Raw genomic sequence first — 25,698 nt, forward strand, 5'->3', positions numbered from 1 at the left:
GTGACGCTACACATTCAACAAAAAAAGCTCAAGCACATGACCTTTTGAGATACTTGCGATCATTTGATTTTGTTTTCAATTTGTAACTAATGTTGACTATGTTAGGGATTACATATGAATTATCATTGGCTTTGCAAATAAAAGATGGAGACATGTTACAATGTATCTTCTTATTGCATTGAATTATTGTTGATGTGCTTTTGTATTTACAATCAATAATCGTAAATCGATTACATATAAAACCCAAAAAAAAAAATCCGTGGGGCAGCACCCCCGCAATATTTTTGTGCCCCCACTGACTCAAATTCCTGGGTCCGCCACTGAGAACCACTGAAATAATTTTCCATACTTTTGATGAATGAATTGGAGAAACAAGTTGTGGACGTTCCCAAGCCAAAGTTCCTGAAAGCATGTATGCAACTCTTCCTTTGTTTTGGTTGCAGGTTGTGTTTTGAGTTCTTCTACGACTTCCAATCTGGTTTGAGCCCTTGGTTATATGGGCCTTGGTTTTGAAGGTTCTTTTGTCTATTGGGCTCGTAACCAATTAGTTTAGTCGTAAGTAGAGTTTACTATACATTAGGCCTACATCTTATTACTTTACATTGTTTTAATATTGCTAGTCTGTCAAATCACAAACTTATTTATACAGGCTCCAAGAGCCGTTGTACATTCAAGTTTTGAAATGCTAATGAGAACTTCTTCTTCTCACTTTTCTCTCTGCTGTTCTTCTTCTCTATCTTGATCTCCTTCTTCTTCATACAAAATTTGTTCAGGATACTTTGCATACACAAAGTATAACAGTTCCATCGCATCTTCACCATCGCACCTCTCCACCTGCTGCTCAGTCAGACACCTGAAAGTAGCAATTTGAGGCTCAATTGAATTCAACTTATGGAAAGAAGAGCCTGAATGCCTTAAATGGCTTGACACCAAGGAACCCGACTCATTTATCTATGTGAATTTTGGCAGCATCACAGTTGTAAGACCACAGCGCAATTCCTTGAGTTTGCCTGGGGACTTGCTAACTGAGTTGGGTTCAAGAGTTCACAACAGATCGCAGGTTGGTGTCCACAAGAGAAAGTCCTTAAAACACCCTTCAGTAGGAGGGTTTTTGACACATAGTGGCTGGAACTCAATGCTTGAACGCATAAGCAGTGGTGTGTGTGCCAATGCTTTGCTGGCCATTCTTTTCAGATCAACCAGCAAACAGCTAGCATGTGTGCTTTGCTCTGACTGGGGGTATTGCAATGGAAATAAATAATGATGTGAAGAGAGATGAAGTGGAGAAGCTTGCGAGGGAACTAAACGAGGGAGAAATTGAAGGGAAAAGATGAGGAAAATATTATTCCATATAAGATGTTAATGATAATAATTAATTAATTATCCACATGTATATACTTAGACTAAAGAACCTAGCATTCAAAAGAATGTCAAAAAAATCATCTGATCCTTGTAGAAGACAATGCACATTTTGCAAAATACACCAGGGTACTTGTTAAGGGAAAGACGGAGTATTTTGGCACAGTATCTTGTAAAATGGATTGGGGTAGGTTGCTATTGAAAAAAATAGCAATTCTTTGCTTATTTTTTGATATCAATATTTTTTAAAAAAATTACAAAAATGATAAATGATAAATATTAATGATTTTAAATCTAATGTTATATTTTTTGTTGAATAAAAAAATTAAATTAATTAAAGAAAATAAGTGAGAAGGTTCTATACTGTTGGATGCAGAGTATGTACGTAACATATATATATATAGAGAGCTTCTCAGGTGAGGGATCCCGCACTTTATTTAAAGTGCGGGATCCATCTAACACCATTCACTCGCGGGTCCCACGCGGGTCCCATCACATGTGGGGGTCACACTTACACATAATGAATGGTGTTAGATGGATCCCTCATTTTAAATAAAGTGAGGGATCCCTCATTTGAGAATTTTCATATATATATATATATATATTTTATTTTTTTTTTAAGATCCAACATTAGGTAGGTAGCCTCATCTATCATCATAACCAGTTGGATCAGAGCACATCTAACTTATTGGAGAGAGCTAGCTCCCGAGCTAGCAGAATCGGACCAAGAATGTCGAATTTAGAGTCCACGAGCTAGCACCTGTAGACACATATGTTGGGACGACGATCGTCACGGAGCGCCACCACCACCACATTCTCGAGTGAGGTGTTTGACAATGAGGTCGTCCCTTCGTCTCTCAGTTCCATTGCTCCCATTCTCTGCATTGCCAAGGAAATCGAACACGGTCAAAATCTTACGTACTTTGAAGGAGTTGGAAGGTTTGTGCAATCCAATCATTTCAAAGATGTATCAAGGTGGTGCCAGGGATGTACCAATGGGGGCGGCGGCGTCGCGGAGATTCCGAGTGGTGGGTTTGGCAATGCTGGGTCTGCTGGTTCTGGGGCTGGCCCTAATATTGAGGAGGTTGATTGATGGGTTGCATATGAATCATGATTTTCTGTTTCTGCTATGCTAATACTACTATATATGTATATATTTCCTTCCGTTCCAATATAATAGATGTATGGTTTTGGCAGAGGCTTGTAAAGCCTCATATTAAGAAAAGTTTGGCACTGTAAATTGTTCTGATTATAGAAATATAATAGAATGGAAGCTTTAGAGTCGTTTGCATTTCTGCTCGGACAATTGATAAGACCACATTATGAATATTGTTAATCGGTTTTAGTTTCTTGATCTCAGATTAATACAGGTTCTTTTGAGAGTTCTAAATATTACCAGGTTTAACTGTATGTTTTTGGCACAATATGTGGAACAAATGTGAGAATTTTCAACGCATTGTAAAGCCACCTGAAAATCTACAGATGACCGAACTAAATTACCTTTTCTGAGTTGTGACATTTGACTCTCAACAATATTTCAGAGAATATTTTGAGAAACAAATTTAGCTACTGTAAATCCTCTCCTCCAATCTACTTTTCTGTTTGTTTTTTTTTTAAAAAAAATTGTGGATAATTTTAATTTCCCATAAAAAAACACGACAAAAGATGAGAAAACAAGAAACTGAGTTTATTATTGTGTTATAATGTGGGCGTTTAAAACACTTAGGAATTGCGAATACGAATGGTAGATTCTAAGAAATTACGGAGCTCCTAAATCCTTCCTAAATAGCTTACTTGTCAACCAATCAAAAATGAGTAAACGCAAAAGCAGCATCGGATATTAGAAGAATTATTGCAAGAGAAAATAAAATTTCTTATTAAGAGAAATATTTTGATGAACAAATGCCTCTATCCAACTAAATTTACATGTGAATAGAAATAATAATAATAATAATAATAGTCATAAACCAATAAAAATTAGCCAGCTTTCTTCTCCTTCAAAATTTCAGAGAAAGAAAAGTAATGTAAACGACAAGAAAAAGAATTTCAAATGTCTCTTTTCATCATATTCTCTATGCATCAAGTTCAAAGCGAAAAATGGGCGAAGAAAACGAATTCATTAAATCACCCAGAAAAATGTCGTCACCACCGTCGGTGTAGTTGCCGGAATCGTGACAATCAAAGTAGGTCTGAATGTCCTCAGGGAAGCAACGGCGTGGCTGGCCGGAATCCTGGGGTGTTGATGGGGAGTCAGGCGCCGATGTCTTCTCAAGCATTTCCTTGTATTTCGACGACTGCAATAGAAGGCCTAGCGCCGACGAGGCGGAGCCACCGCCGGTAGGTCTTGATGGAAGCTGTAGGGTTGTTTTGGGAGAATTCGGGTTTTGATGGAGGGGCAAGAGGTTAAAACCGATCCCATCGTCTTGAGGTTTTGAGGCCGGATTAACGTCTCCGTTAGTGGACTCTTGGTGGCCGTCGGTGTTAGGTTTAGTGGGGCGTAACCATTTAATGTAACGGCTCAGGTCAAAGTTTGTGACGGCGTTAGGTCCCCGGTACTCGATCGCTGCCATGTCATATGCCGTGGCCGCTTCTTCTTGGGTGGCTGTTACAAATGAAAACGATTAGGGGTAGTTTCGGAAACGAAAATGGAGGTGACAATAGTTTAATAATTTATTCTAGATTTGCTCCATTTTGGAAAACTATTTCTGTACATTCTACTTTAGTAACCAAGAAACTATTTTTTTAATGAGAAATTCATCCAAGACCCGGTTATATTCGACCTGTCTTATATGAGAAATCTTGGACATGTGAGTCCTTTTGTTCCACACATCAAGTAATTACAGGGTCTTTAGGATTCGGTCCATGGAGTGACTCTTAAAAAATTTACTGGACGTGAAAGTTAAACTTAACACCTCTTGTTTTTTTTGCAAGAATTAAGTTTGTCAACCAGTCAACTATCTTGGAGTTACCAAGCAACCATTTGAAATAGCATTTGAAGAACCATAAATGTAACATTTCAATAGTAAATATGCAAACATTTTAAACTAAAAATGTATGTTAAATCTCAAATTATTTATCAAACGGAGCCGTATTCAATAATCTTAGGTCCTATTCGAACCTAAGAGTGTAGTTTTGATCCACAGAAAGTGATTGTCCATTTTTCAAAAAGCAAAAGTGTTATTTACTCTCTTATATAATCACTTAGATTATGTAATCTATTGAAAGGCTTTCGACCCTACCCTCTCCCATGTCATGAATGCCGACATGTATGGTTTTTAAGTTATATTTGGGTGTAGGGTACGTGTGGAGTTCATATTTCACTATTCCCCACCTATTTATAAAAGGTTATAATCCTCAACAAGATATTATTGGTGTATTAAATGTAATAATTTTGATGAGTTTGAAATATTATAAATAGCTTGACTAGGCAGTTGAGGGTTGGTGATCAATATCCCAACTAACAAAGAAATGACCTCACATAATTTTGCAAATATTATATTATCTTTATCTTTTTTTTTTATTTGGTACATCAGATACACACTCATATAATTTAACACAAATACTACTCACAGAGTTTGAACCCTACCCACCAAATAAAGATACAGGAATGATAACCAACTAAGTTAGCACCAACGTGTAAAAATCTTGGATTCCACTTGATTATACTTTTGACGTCCAAATATGAGATCAACTAAAACTTTTTTAGTTAGAATTCATTACAATTCTCCTCAAAAATCTTATTAAATCATGGTTTAAAATGTTACTGAATATTTTGGGTGTTTATAATTTTAGAATATACTCTTAGATTTTAAAAAAATAAAAATAAATTTGAACCCTAAATCATAAATCCTAATATGTCATTTTCTAAAAAAATCATGGTAACATGATTTTTGGGGATTCTAGTCAATTCTAACTAAAAGAATTGTGAACAAAAATATATACACAATTTGGTGCAAAATTTAAGGATTGACACGTGGCTCAAATGGAGTTTAATTTCTTCATGTTCCAATAAAGTGCCATTTGTCATTTAAGGTTTACTATATGTTTGTGTGACTCACATGAGGAGAGACAGCAAATCAATCTAAACAAATGTTACGTGACGTGACCAAGTTCATTTTCTTCCTAGAACAAAAACATTCTTACACAAGAGATAGAGACATTGAGTTCTAAGGTTTATGTTTATTTATTTATTTATTTATTTATTATGATGTTGTTTATTATCTTAAGAGTTAGAAGACTAGCTAGTATATACATATAACATACATACATACCATATGTTCCAAGGTAGAGATACTTGTTCCCAAAAACTCTCCCAATGCGAGCTTCCCATCTCCCATTATGGTGATGCCTACACACATATTCACAATTTTTACACAACAATTAATCTTTTTTTTTGTTTAATTAGCAACAAAAAAAATATAATTATTAATGCATCTTCAATCATGTATATAACCAAAATGAGATACATGGTTTTCCATATTTTAACAAAAAAAAACTATTTTAGGTGATTCTTATTCTAACATCATTCCAATCACGTATTCATTTCAATATCACATCAATATTTGAATATTTTACGAGAGAATCGAGAGGATAGAAGTTGGACGAGAGGATAAAATAGGTTTTCTCACATTTTGTAGTATTCATTGGAAAAACTCTTACCTTGCTACGCCTCTATATTTTGAAACCCCTCGAGAAAATCCGCTGCTCTTTCTGCAAATTTTGTGCATAAACATAATTAATCATCACAATATTTGTTATTTCAAAAAAATAAAATAAAATCATAACATTTGTGTAATTTGTATTAATTTCACTATAAAATTTGATTAGTACCTCCTCAAAGATCCAATGTATTCTTCCTTGGACTGACCTTCCATCTCTTTGAGCTCGTCTTCATAGTTTGATGACTAGAATCACCAGGAAAAGAGAAGTCAAAAAGATTATTCTCCTAATATTCAGCTAAATAAACGGCTCAATCAATGCAAAATTAAGGGCAAAAAGAAAATTTACAGGAAAATTGAGGATAGTGTCCTGTCCCCAGTACTTCAATGCTGCCAAGTCATAAGAACGGGCAGCTGCTTCTTCATCATTATAGGCACCTAACGAAGAAGAACACCATGTAAGACCGTGTTTGGTTTGTACTGGTTTCCGTACTAAATCCTTTGAATATTTTGTCCCCAAGCAGAATAGAAAACATGATTGTTGAATACCGAGTTCAAAAATCGTATCTTGGTTATTTGTAATTGGATTGAATTATGCTGTTACCAAACATGGTCTTATTTTTTTGGAAAAAATGGAAGGATAGAGATTGTGTAACTTACCAAGATATACTGCATTACAGTCGGATTCCGCAATCAACATCGTTGGCAGAACAAAATCCCAGAAAGAAAATTTTAAAAAGATTAATCAAAATACTCTTTGATCTCAAACAAATATACCAGCAAGAGTAAGAAAAACAGAGCCCATTTGATAAAAATGGATCAAGATTAAACCTTGTCTTCCTTTCTTGCTCTGTGATTCATTCCAGCAATTCTTATCCCATAAATGAGCTTCATAACGACCGGTCCATCGATGCCTGAATCAAAATCAACTAGTTAAAGAAGAAACCCAGTTATGGTGAATTAATCATGACTCTGATTTTCCAAGTTCCAACCTTGTGACTCCTCTGTAAATGGAGCTGCGACGGGGAGGAGAGTCTCTGGGCACACTTTTCCGAGTCCTCTTCACCTTTGTTGTTGTTGGGTTTGTTGTGTTTTTCTGCGTGATCTTCCCCATTAATAGATTGAAGTGAGAAAAGAGAGAGAATGAATGAATTCAGTCCAATGAAGGGTGGTTTTAAAAGAAGAGAAGAAGAAGAAGAAGAACAGAGTGAGAGCCGGCCAGGGAGAGATTATGAGGATGGCTTCTAGTGGCGGCCGTCTTTCTCTTCTCTCTTGTCCTCACTTGTGTTCTTTCTTTCTGTTATGTGTATGTATAGGCATACATATTGTGAACAAGTAAAGTGGCATGATTAATAAGGGATAAAGATTTAGTACTAATTACTAATTAGGTAATCTTACAAATTTGGGATAATATTTTTCAATTCTTAATTTGTGCACTATTATCCTTTTCCTCCTCCTTTTACCCTTTTTATGAGGTGTTAAAAATGGATAATAAAAATATTCAAATACCAATATTAAAATGAGATTATGATAAGGTAAATCAACAAGAGGTGACAAAGTGGGGGTACTTTCTCACGATTGTTTCAGATCCCACCCCTTTCATAACCATTAATTTTAACACAGATCATTGGGTGTTAATACCTTAATATCCTCCCTTTTTTGACCATCCACACACTCAAACTATCACCAACTCCAAAATTACTCAAATAATATTTCATATTTGATGGAAAATCTTGTCACCTACCTCTTATAAAAGATCTCTAACTCCACCAATTGAAGCAAACCTTCATTGTTTATGTATACCAAAACAGAACAAAATGAAACAAGCATATATATATATATAAGATGACCAAAAATATACAAATAAGGAACAAAATATGATGTGTAGTTTGTTTAGAGCTCCAAATGATAGATCAAGCCTTATATGGCAAATAGTGAGTCCCCCTACTTTGTCACGTGTGTTGGGCAAATGAGAGATATGGATGACTGCCCAATTGCCATACAATTTCCAATAATTGATTAGGATTAATAAATAAATTAAGACACTAGCTATTTTGGTGTTACTTATGACTTTTTTCTTTTGGAAATTTTGATAAGGAATTGACTCTTTATCATCTTTTAGCTAGCTAGTTTTTTTTTATTTTATTTATTTTTATTGACATCACGAAACAATTAAACATGGATCCACCAATTAAGTGACGGATCTAGTGTTTTTTCTAAGGAATAAGGTATAATTGTGTCAATATCCTAAAAGAAAAAGGAAACACAGAGAATACTCTAAAAAAACATATTTATTTTATTCAAAAGTTACTCCATCTCATGGCTCACAATCGTATTCAAACAAAACGAGAAAATTCTAAAAATTGAAACACATGTCAAAAATGGAAAATTTGAGTTAGACCCACAAATCAATACTTATAGTAATCCGGAACACGGTAGAATCGACGGAACACGATTTGGACTTCTAAATTCAAAGATATGAGAGAAACAAAAAATTTCTAAAATGACAAAAACCCTAATTTGGAGGCCTAAATGACAGGGCTAGTGACATAACGCATGTTCAGTTTGAATCGATTTTTTGAATCAACCCTTCAAGTTTCACGCGATTCTCAATTTTAAGTCTTTGATTTCTACTAGACAACCTTGCTATTCGGATGGTCTAAAAAATCCATAAACTTTTCTGAAATATGTTCTATATCAATTTCACCGGTAGTGAAATCAATTACATCGCCTAATATACCATACCTCTAGTACTGGCCCCCCCATGTACTAGGCCTCGATGACTGAGATATCTGAATCTGCCACCACCATATATATTCAAAACTATATAAAGAAAACAGGCATAAGAAAAAAAGTATTTTCATTTTCTTATACAAGGATATTAATTAGTGTGTTGCATGGTCATTTAAAGGTTGCAACACTTGTGATTTAATTCCCAGCTTACTTTTTTAGGTTGTGCCATATTTTGCGGCTGATTGCCTCACTCAAATGCAAGCCATAGTACTTTCACAATTAATGGATCTAAATTGCTACCAACTAGAGATTCATAGTTTTCTATACCAAACACCAACCAACTGCTTTTTTCTTTTTCCTTCAACAAGAATTAAAAATTGGGAGGCATAATGTCAATTTAAGTAGCTTCTGCTTAGGTTGGAGTTGGATACCGCATTTGGTTGTGATGATGTCAAAAACAGTATTGACATAAGTGACGAATTAATTGATCAGACCAGCTTCTTCGAATGGCCGTTCGGCTGCAGCATGCACTTAGAAAACGCAAGATATGAGGGGTTTAAGGGCGTGCTCGGAGGAACCTCCCCGATTCTCAAATCAGTATGAGATTCCACTGTTAAGAAAAGTGCTCAGTACTTGAGCTTTCTCTCAACGTTTGAGGTCCTTTTTACATGAGCTGGAGAGCTCTAAGTGGGGTTGCTCATGATGTGGCATGTTCCTCACTATTTATCATGCAACTACATTGCTAGTCTATAGTTTTAGTGTGGTCATTATCAAAAATAATAAAAATCCCAACAGTTGACATCTGAGTTATCCCAATAGCTGGAGTGGATGCACATGATTCACGTGAATTTTCAGGCTTCAGATATCTCATATGATGCATATAAAATCATGTGCATACAACTCAGTAGTTGGGATAACTGAGATACCAATCCGTATCATAACAAGTTATTCTGATCTAAAAGTCTAGAGGATGCTTAAGCAGGCTCAAATGTCTGAGCTGGATCACCATTAGCAGGCCCATTTGAAGAAGTTGTGGGCTATTTTGCCCCATTAAGGTCCATGTAGGTGCTTCACTGCTTTGACATAAGCCCAGAAATCGAGATTTCAGAACGAAAGAGGATGTGAAGAGAGACGGTGGTGTTGAAAAAGTCAAAAGTTTATATCTCGATGACACGTACGCAACAATAGACATCAGCGCAGAAAAATACCCCCTATAGTTTCTCTAATCACGACAATGCCACTAAACAGCGTCCCAACTTGGGGAAAAACGAGGGTCCCGCCTTGTCTGACTTGGCAAATGGTGAGGCCCATGTTGGACCAACACCGAAGCCTTTAAAATCTGCCCCGAAGCGTCTTGAGCGCGAAAACGGCGAAGCTCCCCAAAATCTCTTTTTCTTCTTCTCCTCCCCAGAGTCTAGTAGCAGTGGTAAGACTCTTGCGAGTTCCGACTTTCTAATTCTGATTTCAGTATCCGATCATAGGTTAAATCGATTTTCCGGCAGCTCCTTCGTACGATTGTGCGTTTCGATTTATGTTGTTTTGGTTAATTTCTTGCGATTTAGTTTATTTAGTTTTCTTTAATTTTTTTTTTATCTTGTGGAGATATTGGAGATCTTTAAGCGTTGGATGTAAGATATATGTAAGAACTTTTGTTTAGACTGGGTTTTGATTGGTTGTTCTTTGAATCTTTTATGGGTTTTCTTGATTTAGAATGAGGGTTTGTGGTGTTTGATGGTGCCTGGTTTGTTTATTTGATCGATTTTTCTTTCTGTTATCGGAATTTTAAATTTCTGGTGAAGTTGTGGTGTCCTGGTAGCGTTTCACTGCGTTGATTCCTTCAGTTGTGTATTATTGAGTAATTCATGAGCACTGTGTGTCTGTGTTTTTTTCAAAATTTGTTTTCTAAAACCTGATGATCTTTTGAAAAACTATATCTGATTTTATTATTGATCGTCTTTACCTCAGTCCTGTTTTATTATTACCCAGTCAAAAGTAGAAATTCAGTTAAACTCTAGGCTTACCTACGGAACTTGGTGTATTCCTGCCTTTTCTTTCAAATCGGTTACAGCATTTAATAAATACATTGTTATGCTGTTTCGTCTTGTTATATCATGTTGTTTTATGCTTCTGAGTGATTACTATGTCTTACCCTCCCTCCAGAAGTGATCAAATGATGGAAGGAGATGAAACCAAGAATCAAGAAGATAAATTGCCCCATCCGTCTTCCCCAGTACGAAAACTTGAACAATTTGGAACCTTCAGCGTAAATAATGAAGTTCCTCATGGTACTGGAAGTCTCTTTGATGACAATGATGCTGGAGATATCAAAATGCATTTAAATAATGTGCCACCAATGCTTCCTGCTTCTCCTTCTGTTAACATGCTTGGAATGAGTCAATCTCATAATCAGGGCATTCCATTAACTGATGTCTCCCAATTCAATAGTTCACAGATGCCTTGGATCATCCGTGATTCCTTAGTTTCACCAGATTCAAAATTTCCATTTGCTCAAGCAAGCATGAATGAATTTGGTCAATATCCTATTCTTGAGGACTTACCGGTTGCTTCAAATTTGGAGAATTCTTTCGACCATGTTCATCATCTTGAGAAGCCTCCTACTGGCACAATGTCTATAGGTCCGAAAGATAAATTTGCTGGAGACATACAAATTGATAGTGTGGATGGAGAAGCAATTGGCAGTGAAATTCATGGGTCTCAGTTTGTAGGTAACATCAAGAGGCAAGGAGTAAAAACAGCTGTGTCACGTCCCCCACCTTGGGCTGGTGCAGTTCATTCTAAGAATCCTGAAAAGCTTGATGGGAGTTACCTGAAACTTGGAGTTGGAGGTCGTTTAGAGGCCAGATCTGAGTCCCATTTTTCCTGTGAGGATAATCCTCATAAATATATGAGTCCAGTTCTTCCTGAACAAAATGCTTCCCTTGCTCAAATAACCAAAAGAAGTTCTTTGAATCCTGGTTTCAACAAGACTGCTGGCTTTTCTAGTCTTCCCAATAGTGCTGATGTGCCTTCTAGTTTCCCGAACAATGCAGGTGTATATCCTAGCCTAGAACAGAATGTGAATGAGGTTTTGTGTGTAGCAGATAATGCAGGCACACTTCCTAGTCTACCGCAGAATATGGATGGTTGGACCTTGTCTAGTAATGATTTTGGAATGCCCTTTGATGAGGGCACAGGGTTTGGTTGGGATCCATCACTTACAAGTCATATGCTGCCAACTGATGTGCAATTTCAATATCCTATGCCAAGCAGTTATGCAAGATATGCAGTTGCAGATCATACTGAAGATTTTGGAGATCTGCCAGCTGCAGCTTTGACACCACATAGTGGGGTCGGCCACGATGGAAGGTCTACTGGAATTGGGTTGCCATCGTCTTCTTTGGTTATGAGAATTGCTTCTCAATTGGATTCTGGTCCGCTGCAGAATTGTAATGTGGGTACTTTTCACAACTTACCATCGGAGCCTCTTGTGGTTTCTCCTTCTGTTGCAGTTATGGGAAGCAATAACAAGCGGCGTAGGTCAGGTAAATCATGGATACTCTTGCCACTCCTTTTCCTTAATCTCCCAACCAATTTCTGCATCTATGTTTGGAGAACATCTAAAAGTATTGGCATCTGCCAAAGCATTGGCAAATATAGAAGCAAGTCGCTGTGTGGATTGAGATCAAGAGTATATGAATCAACTTTGAATTCACAAGCAGGTCCATGCCTTTATGGTGCATGTTCTTTTTTTGTCGAACTGGGATTGTCAAAAAGACTTTTAATTACCTGAATAAATCTGAATTCGCAACTAATTTATCTAACACTTGATACTGGATTCCGTCTGTTAGTCATTGATTGAGTGGTGTCAGATCATGGACAAACAGTCTAGTGTTCCTCTGCATATACTGTTAGAAGTGTACAGTGTAGGAGCATGTATTCTTTAAGAAGTCAGGAATTTAGTTGATTATTTTATTCCTCAAATGATCATAAAGGAGAATCAGAGATGATGTTCTTGTCCAGTATTTTTGGCCAATTGCTTCTTAGGAATGCTAGAGGTCTTGTTTAGTTGCATCCGTGCACATTTAATCGTGTGAACTTTTTCTAGGTAAGTCTGTTTCTGTTCATAACAGTAGAGCCGCTCAAGTTGCTGAAGATGGTTTTGTTTCCTAAGAAAACTGGAGCTCAACCATCTAGTACCAGCATCCTTATGCAGTCATATTTTGCACCTAGAACCTATCTGTTAATAGCAATCATTTTTTTTGTATGCTTATTATATTAGTTTCATTTTTGCATTCAGCTTTGACAATGACCGTCCATAGTAATTTTCTCAAAGTAGTATCAGACTTACAGTATTATGCTCTTTTGATTTGATAAAAGCCCCTTGTAAGTCATATCTAGGATTTAATGGAAGGTTGGTGTAGTCTAAGAAAAGATAGCCTTGTGTTAAACTCGTTTTGTCTGTTGTTCATATTTATGAGATTTATGTCTACAATAGCCAAATTGTTGAAAACTGATACTGCTTTAGTTGCCTCACATCATGAAGTTGATCTCCTTGCCTTTGTAATGGCTTTTCCAACTGCTTGCAGGGCATGTTAGACAACCTCAAGCCCTTGGTCTACTTCAGTCTGCCCTTAGAGTTACTAATACCTCTGGTAATTAATAGTTTCTTTACCAGTTTTGCATGCTAATGTTGTGTGTACATATTTGCATAATTGGTGGTGTTTGCTTTTCATTTTCAGGTCAAGAAATGCCAACAAATAATGGTAGTGGACCTGCTCATGATTCCAAGGTTCTTGTTCCACCATTGCTTAAGAGAAGCATATCCCAAAACCGTCTAGCAACTCCCCAGGTTCAGCATGGGCCGATCAGCTTCCCAAAGCCATCCTCTGATCCGTCTACTCCAGGTACAGTCAAAACTGTTCCACTTCCTTCACCATTAGCTCATACCAGGCCCTATCCTGGATTGGTAGCCCATCATGCTTGTCGTGCATCCATGCCTACTAGCCCTACTCAAAGTCCACATATAAAATGGTCAGGTATGTCTCCCAAGGTTCAGCATAGGGGGATCACCTTCCCTAAGGCTTCCGGTTATCCGACTACTCAAGATGCGGTCAATACCGTTCCACTTTATTCACCTTTAGCTCATACTGGGCCCTCTCCCACATCAGTAGGCCAGCCTGCTCCTCATGCATCCATGCCTAGCCCGACTCAAACTCCACATATGAAATGGCGAGGTATCTCTCCCCAGGTTCAGCATCGGGGGATCAGTTTCCCTAATCCTTCCAGTTATCCAACTACTCCAGATGTGGTCAAAACTGTTCCTCTTCCTTCACCTGCAGGTCATACTGATCCCTTTCCCGCATTTGTCGCCCAGCTTGCTCCTCATGCATCCATGACAGGCCCTACTCAATGTCCACATATAAACGGGCAAGATATCTCACCCCAGGTCCAGCAAAGGATGATCAGCTTCTCTAAGCTTTCCAGTCATCCATCTACTCCAGATGCGGTAAAACCTGTTCCACTTCCTTCACCGTCAATTCATACTGGGCATTCTCCTACATTTGTAGCCCAGCATGCTCCTCATGTATCCATGCCAGGCCCTATTCAAAGTCCACATATAAACAGGCAAGGAATCTGTCCCCAGGCTCTGCAAAGGATGATCAGCTTCTCTAAGCCTTCCAGTCACCCATCTGCTGCAGATGCAGTTAAAACTGTTCCACTTCCTTCACCTTTAGCTCAGACTGGGCCCTCTCCCTCGTTGGTAGCCCAGCCGGCTCCTCGCACATCCATGCGTAGCCCTCCTCAAATTCCACATATAAAATGGAAAGGTATTTCTCACAGCTTACAGAATCTAGTTGTGTTTGTGACATTGGTTACTATACAACGTTTTTATGTACCATGATTTCTGACTTTTTATTGGAAGCATTGTAATTTGAGTCTTGAGATAGGAGAGATACGTGATCGAGATTCTTGATGTAGGCAATGCTTTCATTTGAAGTATGTTTCATTGTTTCTAAAATTGATATAAGAGATATTCCATGATCTTTGTATTGCTATATTCCATGATCTTTGTATTGCTATATTCCATGATCTTTGTAGGCAATGGCGAGTTGTTGACTCACATGTGTAGGTCTTTTGCAGCTGAATGTTAGTTTTTGTTGATTGTGTTTTTCCCATAATTTGAGTCTTCTAAACAAGTTCCTATAGACTATCCTAGGTTTTTATTTACCTTGCTCACTGCATTCCCGTCCTCTGCTTGGCCTGCCTCTGGTGTTGATAGCATGGACATTGGCTTTAATGGCTTGCAATGACACTTCCTCTTAACCTATGATGAGCGAATGACACTAGAGGCAGGTTTACTGCAAATAATCCATTTAAACTGGATACGATGAAAGTGATGTTATGTTTTTGATCTTATGGATTATATGGATATGACAACATGTGGACTCTGAGAACTGATGGATAGAGTTTGCTTGCAGGTTTGTGTAACACTACTACTCCACCAAGTGGAAAGAACTGTCCACTATGTAAGCGAGATCTCTCATACACACCCGAGGGCCCTGTATTCCAGCCAACAAATCCACCGTTTGTTGCTTGTTTGCCATGCGGCCACATGTTTCACGATCACTGCTTGAATCTCATTACCCCGGCAGACATGGGGAAAGATCCTCCATGCATTCCTTGTGCCATTGGTGAGAGTTAGATATCCTGATGCTTATTCCTCTTCTGATCAGTTTTGGAATTCAATTGTTTCAGAGTGAATTCTGGTTAGTTTTTGCTTAATACATGTGCAAAGAATGAATGAAAATTCTAGACAACAGTGACAAAACTGAGTAGGCAACAATGAACATGATCAGTAGGGGGGGTACTTAGAGTGGTTTTGATTGTATGAAATACCAACGATTCATTCTGCTAAATGTAGGGTACATTCTTTTTGAAATGGAAGTTGATGATCCCAACATCTAATCTTCTGCAAATGCCAAATAGGGATTGTTTATGAAGATTAATATAAGTATTTTCCGACTACTCTTTTTTTTTTTTTTTTTTCAAAACACCAAACATGTTCTTCATATAGTTGAGTGGGCGTAAACTTCGACCTATAAAAACAGTCTGCACTAACCTGACTATAGGTAAGATTGAGTTGAAGCCCATGCGGGAGAAATGGGACTCTTAATATTGTCTCGAAAGTGGATAGGCCCATGGAACCAAGAAAATTACAGAGAAATACTCTCAACTGATTGATTTGAACTCCTGACCTTAGCATAATGGGCCTAAGATCGCCACTGTAGAAAGGATCATTGGATGGCCCATACACTTGTAAATGGGCCGGACAAGGTTGCTCATTACTCGGCCTAAATCGAAACATGATTGTAATCAAACTCTCAAATGAGGGAACACTAATTGTAAATGGTGATGATTTTCAAATCAACCCACTAAACCTTACACATGATTTGTTGGATCCTCCATGAATATATATAAAATTAAAAAGCTGGGAATTGAACATATATATATATATATATATATATATATATATATATAATAGCTATAGCTTGGAGACCATGGATGTTGTTTCATGGAGTAGTGGTAGCTCAAGTAGTAGTAGTTTTGGTGGTGGTGGAGGAGGAGGAGGAGAGACTACATGGCATGGAGAGATACCAAAATCTAGCTGTCCGCGTGGTGTATCCGGGATTGGTGATGAAGGTACTAAAGGAGTGCTCCGTCGTTCAAGGTTGCCGATAATTATCGGTCGCGAAGTAGGTACGATGTCCATGTCCGACAACAGTACTGCTGCTGTTGGATGTTTGGGGCTTAAGTACTGATCATGATCACTCCCATAAATTGCAATTACAGGAACCTCATAGGAGCCAGAAGAAGTAGTAGTAGTACTACTACTACCTGAGAGAGAGAACAGGCAACATAGACTTAATTAGCTTATTCAAGAATGTTAAAGTTCATATACATGAGTAAAGGTCTTTATGATGCACATATACATATATATGTGTATGTAAATATATATATATATACCTTTTGATAAAGGTCTTGCTTGAGTAGCAATGGAGCCAAGAAGTCCAAGAATTGCTGCAAATGCAGTGGTTAGAGTAAGATAACTCCTCATCGTTGTAGTCTTTTTGATATTATTTTCTCTTTAGTGTAGTACTCCTTATGAAGTTGAACATGCTTTATTTATAGGCAAGCTATATACATATATGTATGTATGTATATATGTAGATGTATATATTAATATATATGTTATTATTTAAGGACAAGACACCTACCTAAGTTAGGACTTAGGACTAATAAATTTATTTGTAGTAAGAGTTGTTGAAAGGGTCATCAATATGAATGCGTGTGTTTTGAATCTGTATGCAGACTTGCAGAGAGTATTATAATTATAATTATAATTAATTTAATTTATTGACTCCTTCTTCTTCATAAATTGATTCCCTTTTTTCACATCCACATTATAGGAGTCAGGAGTAATTAATTAATTTATTGTTTTATTCTTCATAAAGAAAATATGTTCATACTTGAATCAGTCATATATATATATATATATAGTTGGTGTGAAATTACAATATGGCATGTGATTGGTTGTTCTCAAAGAATCAGTTACCTAACAATGAGTAGTTACTTTACTAACTACTACTTAATTTATTTGTACTAAAAGTTTTTTAAAAGGGTGGCCAATTATTTCAAAAAAAAAAAAAGAAAGTGGCCAATGTGGGTGTGTTTTGAATCTATGGAGACAATATTATAATTAATTAATTTAAATATTAATTACACATGAATAACTCAACTAATGATGATGATACATGTTCCGTTAGCCCAATAAAAATTAATCACAAATAATTGGTCATTTTTAGAATAATGTAGTGGTGGAAATTGCGTTGAAATGACTTGCGGGTCTTGCATAGAAAATGTTTGCGACAAAGTATAACTTGGTGTATCCGCTTTTGTATAGACTAACGACATCTTAGAGGAAGCATTTTCAACTATGAAAATTATGACATAGCGATTGCGAAATTGAAAAGAAGCAAGCCGATGAAACAAAGAAAGCTCCTCAGAAGGGCCTTCTGTATGTTGATCTCAAAGTTTACACACATTAAGACAGACCTGTTTGATCAAAGTCTCAACGAGTTTATTATGCAATATTACCAAAATATGAGAATTCAGGAAAAAAAAATAGTAATCGTTTTATCAAATTTATGGATATGTTTTTTTTATTTTTTATCTTAATATTAACAAGTAATATATATAACCCAAAAAAAAATTTCGGACGTGCTGTCCTCGCATAGAGTTCCAACCATCCAATATCTGATGCTGGTTCCGCCACCATACTTGGCTGTGTTTGGTCTGCTAAAAAACTTAATTTCCTTGTGCCACTTCATATAATGGCGCAGCTACTTCTGGAGGCTCGAACTCCTCTAATTCTTCTAGGACATCAGTGCAGTAGCTGACCGCTTTCACCGCTGTTGGCTGTTGCTACATTCTGGTTGTTTGACATGGATGGTACTTCTTCAACTTTCACACAAAGATCATAACTTTTCATAGACACTGGGCCTAAAACAAAAGAAACAAGACACTGGGCCTTAAACATGTTATGGGCTGATGGCTCATGAACTTGGGCTTTCTTGGATCTTAGGCTTTTGCATCAAAAGCTGGTTGATCATAGATATGATATATGGACCCAATCAACTATATTCCATATTTTAACTCTATTTTTTGAAATGCCGTTGAGAAATATGTTTCACATTGAAATCGAATCATGGGCACACATATGTCTAACCTAACTGATTGCCAACTGAACCATCTCTTGTTGGTATATTTTAACTCTATTTAGTTAAACAACAATTTTTTTTTGAAATATCGTTGAAAAATATGTTTTCCATTGAAATCGAACCGTAGACACACATATACCTAACCCAGTCGATTGTCAACCAAGTCATCTCTCGTTGGTATTTGATAAGTTAATATTGGCTGAGCATTCCTAGGATTAATTAATTATGATTGGCAAATTTAAGGAACCGAATAATATTAGTTAATAGCACAATTTTTTTTTTTTTGATAAAGCAGTTAATAGCACAATTATCATGGGCAATCAGGATTTCTTCCAGGACCTCCATAATAAAAGTGGGCTTTCATTCCACCACCATAATGAATTCGAAGATCATAGCAGGTGGGTCGAGTAATCACACTGTGCAAACTCCTAACATCCTTGAGTTTCTGCTCTTGATCAAGATATTGAACATGTTTGAAGTAAGCAGCATAGCATTGCCCAAACCTTGTGTCGGGAAACGACCACTACCCATATACTTATGGATTCTATATACTTATGGATGCCTTAGCACCATAATACTTACGCCCTGACGCCCTATAAGCTATTGCATACTAAAGGGTTCAAAAGAAATTTACATTAGAAAAAAAAATTAAACGTAAGTAAAATAAGGGTAAAAAGTTTCTTACTTGGTATGTATTAAGTAATTACCTCTTTAAGATTTTGACCAGGGATTGTTTTTGTAGTATTTGGTAGAGGGAAGGTGAGATATTTCTTTTTCCCAAATGTTTGGACAGATCCTGCTCTTAATATATCACGTTATCTAGTTCTTCTGATGAGAATTGACTCTGCCGGGCATTCTCCATTCAACTGCCAAAGTTGTGTAATGGGATTTGCAGTGGCATTTCTCATATTAAAAGTTACATTGGGGTACAAAGCTGGCCTTTTTTTTTTTTTTAGTACAAGTACATATACAATATATGACACACCACCAGATCAAGCCTATGAAAGTACAAGTGTCAACAGGCCCCACGCAGGAGGCACAAACCAAGGCCACACAGGGGCAGACTAAGCCCACACACCTCCATATAAATATTCAGGAGGAGGTGAGACTAGAACCCATGATCTGAAGTTAGGGACATGCAAAACTGGTCTTTTCTATACCAATATCAAATAATGAATACTCATTACATCACCATCAAATAGATTTTTTTTTAAAAAAGAGAGTTAAAGTTGGGGGAAAAAAGAAGGTAGGTAGGAAAGTAAGGGGAATGGGTTACCTGGATTAAAGGCAGGTTGATCATAAATGTGGATGCAATCAATTATATCTTCATATGGGCTCTAATTCATTCACATATAAAGCTCAATAAGCAAAAAAAAATAGATGAAGGATTTTGTTTATACACACAAATGTACAAGAAAAAATGGGAGCGCTAGGTATCCTTGACAAATTCAACCATAATCAGTCATAACATGTAATTAGACAACGGAATAACCAAAGTCAATGTAATTAGACAATGTAATAACGAAAGGTAATGTAATTAGACAACGTAATAATGAAAAATTCAGTGTAATCAGATAACGAAGAATGTTATGATCGGTTCTGGAAGAAATTGTTATGGATATATAGAGTTTTCGAAAAAAAAAAGAAGAAGAAGAAGCATTTACCTTGATAGATTTAAGGGGAGATTTGTTCAAACGCTTCAATTGGTTATGCACATGAAGGCTCCAACGAGAAGAAGTGCATGCAACATATGCCATCGATAGAGAGATTAGTAAAAAACACTTTCTATGCTCCTTGGGTTATTGCATTTATCTCCGAGGCGTATCTAAGTCTTTAGGGCCCTGGGGCGAAATGAAAAATGGTAGGGCCAGTTGAGGTGTTATTAGATAGAGATTTTTTTACGATTTTGGAGTGTCCTTAACTAACTCTAGGGTACAAATAGTCCCATCATAAAAGTTACTTATTTCATTCATATTGGGTTTGGGCTGTTAGGATGTTAGCAAATGGGCTCTTCATATTTCAAAAGTTATTTATTTTGGTCATGAGTCTAACAAGTGTATGATTTATGATTTATAAGTGTATACTATTTATTCAGTCAACTCGGTTATAATCGAACTACATTAGAGGTGGTTCGGTTGACAATCAATTGAGTTGGGCATATGTGTGTCCAAAGTTCAATTCTAATGAGAAACAAACTTCTCAATGGTATTTTTAAAAAAAAGAATACAAAACCGACTGTTATGCAAAAAAATCAATTGGGCCGCTGATGGCCAGTGGAGATGGGCTTTCATGGGCCTTAGGCTTTTTGCATTAAGGGTGATCAAAAGCTGGTTGATCATGAATATGGATTGCTGGAGGCTATCATGGACTCCATTTAGTTAACCCATTTACTAATTGTCATAGCTGCATATCCAAACAAAACTATACTTTTCAATCCAAGTGAAAAATAAGACAAAATTAAGCTTTGAAATTCCACCCTAAAGCCACCATACATGTTCTGTCAAAGCTGGAGATTTGATTCAAGGAGAGGATGAAGTGAGCCAACAAGTCACAGCAATGAAAACAAGCAAGTTAGACAAAATTAACCTTTGGAAATCCCACCACCCCCCTAAAACAACTGTATATATTCTGTCAAAGCTGAACATTTATTTCATGGAGAGGATGAAGTGAGCCAACAAGTTACAGCAAAACAACAAGTTACAGCATCTTGGAAAGTTTAGTAGTAAGTTATATCATGGGCAATCAGGATTTCTTCCAGGACCTCCATGATAGAAGTGGGTTTTCATTTCGCCACCATAACGAATTCGAAGATCATAGCAGGTGGGTCGAGTAATCACAGTGTGCAAACTCCTAGCATCCTTGAGTTTCTGCTCTTGATCAAGATATTGAATATGTTTGAAGTAAGCAGCATTGCCCAAACCTTCTATAGGAAAACGACCACTACCCATTTCAGTTGTGGTATGTTGTCCACCTTCCTGTCTATTCACAATCGATGTCGCACTTTCATTCAGATATGTAAATAAAGATGATGGCCAATATCCCAGCATCTTGTCTCCATACTGCAACCACCAGTTACCCACCATTGGGTCCTATATTATAAGGGTTCCCATGTTAAGAAAAATACATATGTATATATATGGCAAAAGAGTACTAAACATTGCATAGAAAGATTATTGGAGAGGGTTTTGTAAGTTTCTACCTGAAAAATATAAACTTTTAGATCATGTTGAACACCATTATGGACAGAAACTTGAGTAAGGGTTCCTCCCAAAACTATTTCTTTATTTTCTTGAATGAAGCCTTTGCACAATAGATTGTAGCAACCCGTTGACACATATCTATCGCTCTGTTGTATGTAAACTTCTATTAGAATAACAACTACAAATTCAATGAATCAGAAAACAAAGATCCAAAAAATGATGTGGTTGGTACAGATGAACATTATTAATCTTACAGTCCAATAAATGAATAGCCGAGTATTGTTATCTCCATATAACTGGTTGTATACCTGTTTATTCATACCATGCATGGATGAAAACAAAAAAGGTTAAAAATGATTTTTATTTTTTTCTTACTGAAAATAAATTAAAAATTGATGTTTCTAAGATCATATACAATAATACATGCCAACTGACTTCAATGACATCATGAGCATGTGTTGTAGATACCCAAATTTGAGATACGCTAAATTCGTTACGTTGTTCAACTCTAGGATTCCATATACTTAAGGATGCCTTAGCACCATAATACTTACGCCCTGATGCTCTGTAAGCTATTGCATACTAAAGGGTTCAAAAGAAATTTACATTAGAAAAAAAAAAAGAAGAAGAAAGAAGATTAAACGTAAGGAAAATAGGGGTAAAAAGTTTCTTACTTGGTATATATTAAGTAATTACCTCTTTAAGATTTTGACCAGGGATTGTTTTTGTAGTATTTGATAGAGGGAAGGTGAGATATTTCTTTTTTCCAAATGCTTGAATAGATCCTGCTCTTAATATATCACGTTTTCTAGTTCTTCTGATGAGAATTGTTTCTGCGAGGCATTCTCCATTCAACTGCCAAAGCTGTGTAATGGGTTTTACAGAGACATTTCTCATACCAAAAGTTATCTTGGGGTGCAAAGCTGGTCTTTTCTGTACCAATAAATAATGGATACTCATTATAATATCACCAACAAAGAGAATTTTTTTTTTTAAAAGAAAAAAAAGTGTTAAAGTTGGGGGAAAAAAAGAAACAGGTATCTAGGAAAGTGAGGAGAATGGATTACCTGGATTTTATTATTTTTCAATAAAGGATGATCAAAGGCAGGTCGATCATAAATGTGGATGCAATCAATTATATCTCCATCTGGACTCTAATTCATTCACGTATAAAGCTCAATAATAGGCAAAAAGATATGAGATGAAAGATTTTGTTTATACACACAAATGTCATGTGTGCACAATACAAATGTACAAAAGAAGAAGAGGAAGAAGAAGAAGAAGAATAATTTACCTTGATAGATTTAAGAGGAGATTTGTTCAAACGCTTCAGTTGGCTCTGCACATGAAGGCTCTGGCGACAACAAGTGCATGCAACATATGCCATCAATAGAGATATTTGTAAGAAGCACTTTTTATGCTCCATGGGTTATTGCAACTCTATTTTTCTGGCAATCTGTCAAAGTCATTTATAAACTGTAGTTTTACTTTTTTTTTGGAAAAAGGTTGGTATTCCTTGGGCATCCCTAGGAGTCCAAATGCCATAATAAGTGTTTTAAACTCCCACATTATAAACAACAATCAAGTAATCAACATTAAATTATGTTTTCTCTTAACATTTCATTTTCTTGTTTTCTCATTTTTTATCATTTTTTTATGGGAAATTAAAATAATTCATAAATTTAAAAACTTTGCAAACAAACAAAAAAAAAACATTGGAGGAGAGGACTTGTCGTTAATTTTGTTTCTGAGGAGATTCGCTAGAATATTATTGAGAATCAAATGTCGACATAAAAAGTAGTTTATTGTCATAGAACTACATATTGTGTACTCTAGGTTTCCAATTCATTATGGATATATCGGATTACGCTCGTGAATTTGCCCCATCACACAATAATACTGTCCACTCTGGGCTTCGGTTCACTATAAATACATTGGATTATACTCTCACGGCTTTGTCCTTATTATGCCTTGTTGGAGATTGGACCCCATCACACAACAATATTGTCCACTTTGAGATTGGTTTGGTTCACTATAAATACATCTCACGGCTTTGTCCTTATTATGCCTTGTTGGAGATTGGACCCCACCACACAACAATATTGTCCACTTTGAGATTGGTTTGGTTCACTATAAATACATCGGATTATACTCTCACGGCTTTGTCCTTATTATGCCTTGTTGGAGATTGGACCCCACCACACAATAATATTGTCCACTCTGGGGTTCGGTTCACTATAAATACATCGGATTATACTCCCACGGCTTTGTCCTTATTATGCCTTATTGGAGATTGGACCCCACCACATAACAATATTGTCCACTCCGAGGTTCGGCTCATTGTGGATACATCGGATTTGTTGTTATTATAGGGTCTTGTTGAAGATTGGGCCTCATCACACAATAATATTGTGTGCTTTGATGTTCTGGTTCACTGTAAATACATCGGATTACTCTCACGACTCTGTCTTTATTATGGGGCCCATCACATAGCAATATTGTGAGCTTTGAGGTTTCGATTTACTATGGATACATAGAATTATCCTCACGGTTTTGTTTTTATTATAGGGTCTTTCGTTTGTTAGGGTGGGCTTTGTACATATAAACTCATTGGTAAACTTGTGTGTTATCAATGTGGGACCTTTTATGTTCTTAACAACCTCAACAGACTTGGCGGCCATTGCAGGGGTAGAGAAGAGTATGATTTCAAGTAAACGGAGCCGAATGCTCCTCTCTCGATCATCGGACCCTTAACCCACTATGCTCCTTGGGTTTCCATGGTTTCTTGAAATCAACCACAACCACAATCACAATGGTCAATCTCAAGCTAAATCTTCAGTGATCAATCGATGAATTACTGAATGAATGAAAGAACCCTAAAGAGCAAACTTGTATTTTTGTTCTCGGTTACCAAAAATTTTTTTAGGGTTTATGACCTAAAGTTGGGCCCAATTGATTTGATAATTTTAATTACATTTGAATTTGCAGATTTTCTTGTGGGATTTTTTTAACTACATATTTAATATTTCATTCATAATTTTTTAATATTATTAATCATCTCATTTTTCTCACGTCAATGAAATTGCTTAACAAGTAATGTGGATTGGATGGCTAACACATTTTTGGATAAATATGATCGAAATGGAAATTAGGACTTAATGGTCAATAAGTCAATCATTAACAGTGTTCAATTAAGCTGAAAAGCGCATGGTTGACTCGAAAACGACTTGTGTTTCAAAACCAGTCAATTTGGACTACATCCATTGATGTTTGACCAAATTCCTTTGTCTAGACCTTCAAATCAATAATTTATTGTTACTTTAGTATTTTCTTTTATTTTTGGTACATGTGGTGATTTTTATTATTATGTTTCATTTCACGTTATTTTAGAATTTTTACTTTCACACTATTTAAGGTTGTAATTCCTTGAGGGTAATTTTTAATTTGGGTTCCATCTTAGTACCCGTGATTCGAATCAACAGCTTCCTTTTATCAAACTGTCATATGCATCAACAAGGCTAGTGGGAAAAAAGAATTTGAAACTAATAGTTTTTTTTTTGTTTAGGTAATATTACAAGTGTTTTTGAGCAGATCTTTCAAATACTTGTGCTCGGCTTGTGAAAGGAAGTCTAAGCTCGAGCTTAATTATCTTGTTACTCTCTCAATTGAAGAACGAAATAGATATATTTCAATAGTTGAAAGACGAAATTAAGAACAAAAAAAAGTTCAAGGACGAAAGTGAAACTCAGGGTATAGTTGAGGGATCAAATATTATATTTTACCAATAATAAATTAAATCTTTCATATGGAAAAAGGAATTGGCAATCAAGCAACTACAGTAAAAAAAATTTTTAAAAAAATAACGTCTACTTTGAAATTTTAAGGGTCATATAGGCTTACTTTGAACCCTTAACATACCACAAAGTTCTTTCTTTTACTCTTTTAAGCTCTAAAAATTGCAAAACTTGA

General features: G+C 36.3%; 4 protein-coding genes across 4 annotated transcripts; 1 reads left to right on the plus strand and 3 right to left on the minus strand.

Moving 5' to 3' along the window:
• Positions 1 to 3,223: 3,223 nt before the first annotated feature.
• Positions 3,224 to 7,293, minus strand: LOC120006878 (AP2-like ethylene-responsive transcription factor At1g16060). The gene is made up of 8 exons (XM_038856995.1): positions 7,010 to 7,293; positions 6,849 to 6,931; positions 6,678 to 6,686; positions 6,367 to 6,455; positions 6,190 to 6,263; positions 6,019 to 6,069; positions 5,631 to 5,707; positions 3,224 to 3,961 (listed from the first exon to the last, which is right to left on the minus strand). Exons 1-8 carry the CDS (start codon positions 7,129 to 7,131, stop codon positions 3,432 to 3,434), a joined length of 1,035 nt encoding a protein of 344 aa, XP_038712923.1. The 5' UTR covers positions 7,132 to 7,293; the 3' UTR covers positions 3,224 to 3,431.
• A 1,982-nt stretch (positions 7,294 to 9,275) lies between these two features.
• Positions 9,276 to 15,916, plus strand: LOC120007385. The gene is made up of 6 exons (XM_038857579.1): positions 9,276 to 9,347; positions 9,999 to 10,231; positions 10,911 to 12,292; positions 13,337 to 13,402; positions 13,490 to 14,578; positions 15,230 to 15,916. Exons 1-6 carry the CDS (start codon positions 9,276 to 9,278, stop codon positions 15,451 to 15,453), a joined length of 3,066 nt encoding a protein of 1,021 aa, XP_038713507.1. The 3' UTR covers positions 15,454 to 15,916.
• A 10-nt stretch (positions 15,917 to 15,926) lies between these two features.
• LOC120007962 (protein enabled homolog) lies at positions 15,927 to 16,886 on the minus strand. The gene is made up of 2 exons (XM_038858455.1): positions 16,776 to 16,886; positions 15,927 to 16,646 (listed from the first exon to the last, which is right to left on the minus strand). The coding sequence occupies exons 1-2, from the start codon at positions 16,864 to 16,866 to the stop codon at positions 16,294 to 16,296; spliced, it is 444 nt and encodes a 147-aa protein (XP_038714383.1). The 5' UTR covers positions 16,867 to 16,886; the 3' UTR covers positions 15,927 to 16,293.
• A 4,375-nt stretch (positions 16,887 to 21,261) lies between these two features.
• On the minus strand, positions 21,262 to 23,116 carry LOC120007386. Its single transcript, XM_038857580.1, has 7 exons — positions 23,024 to 23,116; positions 22,797 to 22,883; positions 22,426 to 22,662; positions 22,198 to 22,311; positions 21,984 to 22,037; positions 21,729 to 21,875; positions 21,262 to 21,618 (listed from the first exon to the last, which is right to left on the minus strand). Exons 1-7 carry the CDS (start codon positions 23,114 to 23,116, stop codon positions 21,262 to 21,264), a joined length of 1,089 nt encoding a protein of 362 aa, XP_038713508.1.
• Positions 23,117 to 25,698: the final 2,582 nt, after the last annotated feature.

Source organism: Tripterygium wilfordii, chromosome 10, assembly GCF_013401445.1.
Source record: "Tripterygium wilfordii isolate XIE 37 chromosome 10, ASM1340144v1, whole genome shotgun sequence".
Lineage (NCBI taxonomy): Eukaryota > Viridiplantae > Streptophyta > Magnoliopsida > Celastrales > Celastraceae > Tripterygium > Tripterygium wilfordii.

What these genes read in the sequence shown, in the direction of transcription:
- LOC120006878 (XM_038856995.1), bottom strand. Translation starts at nt 7,131, where the DNA reads ATGGGGAAGATCACGCAGAAAAACACAACAAACCCAACAACAACAAAG. An exon ending in ACACTATCCTCAATTTTCCT is followed by an intron (nt 6,264 to 6,366) that starts GTAAATTTTCTT and finishes TGGTGATTCTAG; the next exon opens with TCATCAAACTATGAAGACGA. An exon ending in TACATTGGATCTTTGAGGAG is followed by an intron (nt 6,070 to 6,189) that starts GTACTAATCAAA and finishes CAAAATTTGCAG; the next exon opens with AAAGAGCAGCGGATTTTCTC.
- LOC120007385 (XM_038857579.1), top strand. Translation starts at nt 9,276, where the DNA reads ATGCACTTAGAAAACGCAAGATATGAGGGGTTTAAGGGCGTGCTCGGA. An exon ending in CCTCCCCGATTCTCAAATCA is followed by an intron (nt 9,348 to 9,998) that starts GTATGAGATTCC and finishes GCCACTAAACAG; the next exon opens with CGTCCCAACTTGGGGAAAAA. An exon ending in TAACAAGCGGCGTAGGTCAG is followed by an intron (nt 12,293 to 13,336) that starts GTAAATCATGGA and finishes AACTGCTTGCAG; the next exon opens with GGCATGTTAGACAACCTCAA.
- LOC120007962 (XM_038858455.1), bottom strand. Translation starts at nt 16,866, where the DNA reads ATGAGGAGTTATCTTACTCTAACCACTGCATTTGCAGCAATTCTTGGA. An exon ending in AGCAAGACCTTTATCAAAAG is followed by an intron (nt 16,647 to 16,775) that starts GTATATATATAT and finishes TCTCTCTCTCAG; the next exon opens with GTAGTAGTAGTACTACTACT.
- LOC120007386 (XM_038857580.1), bottom strand. Translation starts at nt 23,116, where the DNA reads ATGGCATATGTTGCATGCACTTGTTGTCGCCAGAGCCTTCATGTGCAG. An exon ending in TGAAAAATAATAAAATCCAG is followed by an intron (nt 22,663 to 22,796) that starts GTAATCCATTCT and finishes TTATTGGTACAG; the next exon opens with AAAAGACCAGCTTTGCACCC. An exon ending in TTAGCGTATCTCAAATTTGG is followed by an intron (nt 22,038 to 22,197) that starts GTATCTACAACA and finishes ATGAATAAACAG; the next exon opens with GTATACAACCAGTTATATGG.